Source organism: Orussus abietinus, unplaced genomic scaffold, assembly GCF_000612105.2.
Source record: "Orussus abietinus isolate OABI.00-Male unplaced genomic scaffold, Oabi_2.0 scaffold16, whole genome shotgun sequence".
Taxonomy (NCBI): domain Eukaryota; kingdom Metazoa; phylum Arthropoda; class Insecta; order Hymenoptera; family Orussidae; genus Orussus; species Orussus abietinus.
Genome location: NW_019394714.1, coordinates 68001 through 74802, shown reverse-complemented (window position 1 = coordinate 74802; position 6802 = coordinate 68001). Strand labels below are relative to the sequence as shown.

The 6802-nt window shown below is 44.4% G+C and overlaps 1 protein-coding gene across 2 annotated transcripts; it reads right to left on the bottom strand.

Annotated features, from left to right (window-relative positions):
• Positions 1-1814: 1814 nt before the first annotated feature.
• LOC105696820 (glyceraldehyde-3-phosphate dehydrogenase 2) lies at positions 1815-6801 on the bottom strand. 2 transcript variants are annotated; one of them, XM_012419563.1, is made up of 5 exons: positions 6672-6801; positions 4834-4924; positions 4207-4446; positions 3638-3892; positions 1815-3215 (listed from the first exon to the last, which is right to left on the bottom strand). In XM_012419563.1, exons 2-5 carry the CDS (start codon positions 4909-4911, stop codon positions 2781-2783), a joined length of 1008 nt encoding a protein of 335 aa, XP_012274986.1. In that variant the 5' UTR covers positions 4912-4924; positions 6672-6801; the 3' UTR covers positions 1815-2780. The 2 variants fall into 2 exon arrangements, with proteins under 2 accessions (XP_012274986.1, XP_012274987.1); XM_012419564.1 differs by lacking the exon at positions 6672-6801 and adding an exon at positions 6403-6528.
• Position 6802: the final 1 nt, after the last annotated feature.

Below are 6802 nucleotides of genomic sequence, written 5' to 3'. Positions count from 1 at the left end.
CGCCCGTCATATACACCGAGCATATATCGTCTACGTCTCCATCGTACTCCAAAATCCGGGATTTATCGGGTCCAGATTAAATAAATCGCATTAATAAATGCGCAGATTCGATCCTCAGTATCACGACCGACACTTAAATTCGGATTTAGGAGTACGGTGGAGACGTAGTCACCGTCATAGTTACATAACAGTGAAATAACACGACTTTTCTTCAAAAGATGTGTCGAGAGCTCTTAAACCAGTATACATACCCTAATCCGAACAGGATCATTAAATCGTCCGTCATATACACCGAGCATATATAGTTAGGTTCCACTTAAGAAAAAAGTGGATCTATACAAAATGTACGGAGGGTTAATTTCTCCCGTTTACAGCATCAATCATCCTGTATGGGTTAATTAGTTAATCCCCAGATATCCCTTAATCGTTTCCAGCTTCGACTAAGCCGAATGCGTCTGTAAACTCGGTTAACTTCGGTTTTAGCACGTTGTACACGAGAATGTCTCTGAAGTTCACGCGCTATACGTTCAATCTACCTTAACATTCATCCCTTTCGGACTATCGGCCCTAACCTATTCTGCTCGTTAATTTCAAAGATTGACGTGCAGTAACTGTCCGCCTTGGCAATCCTCCCTTGTTTACGCGGCAGTAATTAATTAATTGCCGGTTTAATTTATTATTGGCGCTATCGAGTCGCGAGCCTCTGGTGGCGCGGTAATATGTACGACCGTAAAGCTGAAATTCGGGGAGTACGTCCTGGAATAATGGCCCTTCCGGTCCCCCCTCGAGAGCTTCGGAACTTTCCTCGAGAGCCACATTATTTCTGACGTTTTATCGAAAATCTACTTTCCACCTCCCGCCCTACCGGGGCTTCCCTCTCGGCCAAGTTTGCTAGTAAGTCAGATGATCCTAGTAGATAAGTATTAATGTGGTAATAAGTTTGATAAAGGCGGAATCTATGAGACCTCCGGTACATAATACACCGGTTTTATTGACGCAGAAAACGAAAAACCGGCACCTGATCTGTGGCGACATCTTTATCGACCCAGGGAACGAGACTCGCACTTTTGCACGCGTAAATATTAACATTAATGGATCCTAATCCCGGATTAAGCTGTTTTAACCTCCTGCGGAACATTAAGTAGTCTTGATACCGACCAGGTCGGTAACACCGATATCTAACTGATCGCTGTACATTGAGAATGTACTAAAGATTCAAATGGTAAATAATTGGAACGTACAAATCGAATTGCGGGACCAAAGTTAGATAATCTAGGGAGAAAACACACCAAAACGTGTCGAAAGACATCGACATTCCCGAAAACGTATGAAATTGTTCGGAAACATTCGAGAGCACTTGGAACCGCACAGTACGTTTTAAAAATGACAGCAGTTAAAGAGATCAGTCAACAATAAGTAATCTTTGGCAAAAATAAAGTAAAGCTCGAAATGATCTGAAAGTGACATCGACCAAAGAGATATATCGATATCAAACAAACATCGAGTAATATTTCTGTATTGACGAGACATCTATTGGCAAGATGACGAACCATTATCCGATCTGGTGCGCCATCCATACCTAAGGTAAAAAACTTGACTTCTATGAAGCAACAATGTCTCAAACGGTAAAAGCTTACAAATTTAAACCAATGAATTCCCTTTGCAATGGATAGATGGCGGGGTAGGTAGTTTCCGGCATTTCCAGGATTACCGACAAGGGATAACAAATTTGTAGAAGTAGTAATAAACAAAGTAGCTTCCGTTTCTAACTCCATGGAGTAACAATAAACCAGCAGCGATGGGAAACTAGGACATACAAGTACATGACTAAAGTTTATCATTTTCACCAATCGTACAATACAAGGTTACATAAGGGAACCAATTACAGAATAGTATCGACGACATTCTACACTCAATACGTTACTTCATCTACGCAAATGAAAACGCTAAATGAATAACTTATATCCTCCGTAATTTATCACTCCTCACTGATTACATCCCATCAAGGAATTGGACAAGTACTGCCGATTCTGTGCTCATTCTCAACTGCAAGAAACATTTTACAACCGAAGTTAAACCATCATCAACCGTAGTTCCAAGTGATAAGAAATTATCACTGCGATACGGCGTTCCAATAACACGAGTTCAGATGTTGAGAATTACTCGAACACTTCACACCGCGATTCAGCCATTGCGCCAACGCTAAACGTCATGACCTGCACATTGCCATAGATAATCGCGTTTCCCCGATCAACATCGAATGTTACAGAAAACTATCCCGAATAAAAGTTGTCCAGAACACAATCAGGAATAATTTTTATCCGAGCCATGTTTCGCAATAACGCGTCGTTAAGCCAGCAAACCGCATCGACCGTAAACGCAACGTGGAGTCACGACGTCCAACCGTCGCAGCAGCAGAGCGCGCCATCTCTGCGAAGTGGTTACAGATACGGGGCAGAGTAGTTTACATCGATGTGCGTCAATCCATTACCCATGTTAAGCATGAATAACATATAGAAGACCGGCCTTTGCAATGTCGAGCCCATCTCAATTCGCGATACATCATACATTAGACAAGCAACCTCTTCGGCGACCCAAGTAGCAGGGTCCTCCACGTGTCCCTCTCTTCGCTGAACGTAGGACTATCATGACATCGACATAACATTACGCAAATGTCGCACCAGTTATAACAACAGCGATGATCATATTGTCTAGAGGTGCTACCGGATTACGGCGATGATGGTCGATCGCCGTTAAACGCCACGCACAGTTGAAGACGTTTACTGATCCTTGGACTGCATGTACTTGATAAGGTCGATAACGCGACTGGAGTAGCCGAACTCGTTATCGTACCAAGAGATCAGCTTGACGAAGGTGTCGTTCAGAGGAATGCCAGCTTTGGCGTCGAATATGCTGGAGTGGTTGTCGCCAATGAAGTCAGAAGAGACAACGTCGTCCTCCGTGTAGGCGAGTATACCATCAAGGGCTCCACCTGGTGCAGCAGCTTCCTTAACCTTGGCCTTGATGGCGTCATAATTGGCAGGCTTGCCAAGTCGGACTGTCAAGTCGACCACGGAGACGTTGGCAACCGGGACACGGAAGGCCATTCCAGTCAGCTTTCCATTCAAGGATGGAATGACCTTTCCTACAGCCTTGGCAGCACCAGTTGCAGCGGGGATGATGTTCTGAGCTGCTCCACGGCCATCACGCCACAGCTGGGGAAAAAATCGTTGTTCAAGGAAGATACTTATTAGATGTGAAAGTGGCATTTGGTTCAATCATTCATGAAATTCTCCCTGGATTGGCTGTACAGAATCGTTCCAACCTTCACAACGTGAATATGGAGATTATAAAGAAGGTCCTGACGCCCACATAGTCTGATAAATATTAAAGATATTTATAAACATTTTTTCAAAATTGTATTCCATGGGCATCAGGTATCAGGTATCAACATGGAGTTTCATAAACAATTGGCCCCTCGGATGCCACTTTCATATCACCTTATTGCCCCAGATTGCATGCGAAACAACTTATAAGACACGTTGTTGTATCCACCAAGAGGTAGATAACAAACCCCCAATTTGGTAACACTATTTGCCATCCCTTTTAAACCTAATGGAGTGTAGAGTTGACGAACCTTCCCGGAAGGACCATCAACAGTCTTCTGGGTCGCAGTGGTGGCGTGAACAGTGGTCATCAAGCCCTCGACGATCTCGAAATTGTCGTGGATGACCTTGGCCAGAGGTGCCAAGCAGTTGGTTGTGCAAGAAGCATTGGACACGACTTTAAAAGAGGGATCGTACGCGTCCAAATTAACGCCGCATACAAACATGGGCGCATCAGCCGAGGGCGCGGAGATGATCACCTTCTTGGCTCCACCCTCCAGATGAGCCTGCAAATCGGAACGAACAATCATTTCTGTTTCATAAATGAGCAACCATCGTTACAATCGTTGGTGAAAGTATTTCCATGCATGCCCATTTGAGGTGTCTTCCTGGTATGACGAAATATGTCGTCATACCCGGTTAACGGGTTAAACCCCGCGGAAAGAAACAAAGGACAAATATTGGAAAACAAAACAGTCTCAAGACCCAGTGGGACCCTTTGACATGGAAAGATCATCTTCTCCAGCTTCCGGAGTATTTTCCAATCCCGACGGCGACTCTTCGTTAACCGGATGCTCTTCCCGAAAAAATGGCGACCTACCGAGGCCTTCTCGATGGTGGTGAAGACTCCGGTGGACTCGACGACGTACTCGGCTCCAGCCTTTGCCCATGGAATAGCCTTGGGGTCTCGCTCGCTGAATACGGCTATCTTGTTGCCGTTCACCACCAGGCATCCATCCTCGGCCTTGACCTCGCCCTTGAACCTGCCGTGCGTGGAGTCATACTTGAACATGTAGACCATGTAGTCGAGGCCGATGAACGGATCGTTAACGGCAACCACCTGGAAAACGTGAACGACAGTGATCACATGGTTCGCGGCTCTTCCGGTGCTTTCTCCTGGGTCTAGGATTCAGGCATAAGAGCTCGTGTACGCAAAACCCAATGAAAAAGCCGCACAAAACGCCCCAAGCGTCCATTTTTCCGGGCACGGTCCTCTACGCTCGTCAATCCCGACATGGGGGACGGTTTTGCAAAATATGACGGTAAAGTGCATTAAGAAGAAGGACAAAGAGGTAATTTAGACAAGCTTAGAGTAGATCGCGTAAATTTTCTAGGGTGGACATCTGCATAACTGGAAATTTTTGTGAAAATGGAGGGTCATCTTGAAGTGAGATGCGGATGGACGGGAAAAACAAAATGGCGGCTCTCTTCGGCCTTCTCGCCTTACCTGGCCCCCTCGTTCCAGGGACGCCCTGAGCACCAGACGCCCGATGCGGCCGAATCCGTTGATTCCGATTTTGCTCATGTCCGCTATGGAGCTGCAAACAAAACGAATCCCGGTGAAACTAGAGGAAATATCAAGCTCCCTCGTGAAGCGACACTATCCGGAAGGAATTCAGTATACGCAACAATTATGTAAACAATTAAATATACACATTCAATCCCAATGTCATAATTTTGAACTGGTGCCACAAGTCTTATTCACTATTTAATCTCAACCTGGATCATCTTAATTGCGCCAAATACTTTACAAAAAAAAAAGCAATTCTCAAGCTCAAGTGAACGGGAATTTAAAAATTAAACAATAGCAGTCTCAACAGGTTATTAAAAATAAATTGTATGGACAGCTCTCAGAATCGCTGTATCTCCCTGCAGAAAAGGAACCATTGGAAAAAAATAAAAAGTACATGAATAATAACGAGTAATTATTTTTCTCGACTTGGTGCCAGTCCCATAGGCATCGAAATTATCATTATAACTGTTAACATACATTTCAATTCCATAGGCATCCTAATAATATCGAATTGTGATACATTTCAATACCATAGGCGTCCTAATAATAGAGAGCAGAAGAGGCAGAGGTCGTTCAAGATCGACAAGATGGCGCGCGCACGTACGCGTACTTTGATAGTGACCTTGAACCATCTATCTCCTCCTCTCCACCCCACCGACCGTAACTTTGAAATCAGCAATTGCATTCTTATCATAAATATATTCAAACGAATTATCTCTTCAGTCTACACCAGTTGGTGATATTAAATCATTAAGAGAAAATGGCCCACGGTAAAATGCAACGGTCAACCACTGGCGACGTAACCCGGGAACGACTTACAGGAATCCGTAATTCAAAGAGATTTCATAAGATTTTGGCTTTTTCCAGATATTAAGTAACAATAGAAAGACATATGACGCGTTGAATTTCAGCAATTGCAAATCTCTTCGCACCCTAATGAACAATCTGCCTGCCTAGAGCGAACGATTTTACCGTCGAATGAGTCATAAACAGAAACTCGTTACGTACTCGGCATTCCACAATGGAAATGAAATAAACGGCAAAGATTTCACCGAAGATCAAACGTAAAAATATATGACAAACCACTCGAGCAGATTAGGTCTCCACATATGCAGATTACTTTGCCGACCATGTAACATACGCGTGGTAGCCAATGCATATTAAACCAAAACTCAAAGATACGTTTGCAAGGAAAGCGTGTAATTCATAATTATTCACAATTAAGGTACAGAAGTAAAAGCCGGGGAAAAATTGCGCGAACCTTACACCTCGCTTCACAGAAGTCTCGGCGTCTAAAACGGACAAATTATAACAATTCTAGCGTTATTCCGGCTTAACCTGTCATAGAATATTAATAAGCCGGGTGTAAGGTTAAATCGAAAAATAGGACATTACTGGTTCGTTGTAACAAAAACCCTCGCGTCCACGGCATGCACAAAATGAACGCCGAGTCGAGTGAACGTGACTCGTGATTCCGCACGTTCTGGGTAAGCTACTAAGTACCTCTGATGATAAACCGGATTCTTTCTCCCTTAAAGTGCACTAATGCCGCTAAAACAGAGTCTTGTAGCAGATTATGAGAGCATAGTACGAAAATTAACGACGAATCGAGCGAACGCACCCACGAGGTCGTCCTCCATGAAGAACGAGGCTACCATACCGGCACGTAACGGCCTGCTCGCGACTCTACTTCGGAAATCGAGGCCGATCCGTCATAACCTCATAAAAGGAGGATTTCACCGAGATAAGTGATTGGGAAGTTGTACACTTACATTGGCAGTCAAGGAAGAAGAGAATAAAATACACGAGGTCCTCGCACAACACACTAACACGGCGGGCGGCGACGGAGTAATGTCAGTTGGAGGGCAGACGGCGATAATATAACCCGAGCGACGTTACCCGC

Bases quoted from the DNA above. Each gene is read 5' to 3' on its own strand.
- LOC105696820 (XM_012419563.1), bottom strand. From the start codon at position 4,911: ATGAGCAAAATCGGAATCAACGGATTCGGCCGCATCGGGCGTCTGGTG. The intron at 4,447-4,833 runs GTAAGGCGAGAA...CACGTTTTCCAG, and splicing joins CCCTGGAACGAGGGGGCCAG to GTGGTTGCCGTTAACGATCC. The intron at 3,893-4,206 runs GTAGGTCGCCAT...TCCGATTTGCAG, and splicing joins CCACCATCGAGAAGGCCTCG to GCTCATCTGGAGGGTGGAGC.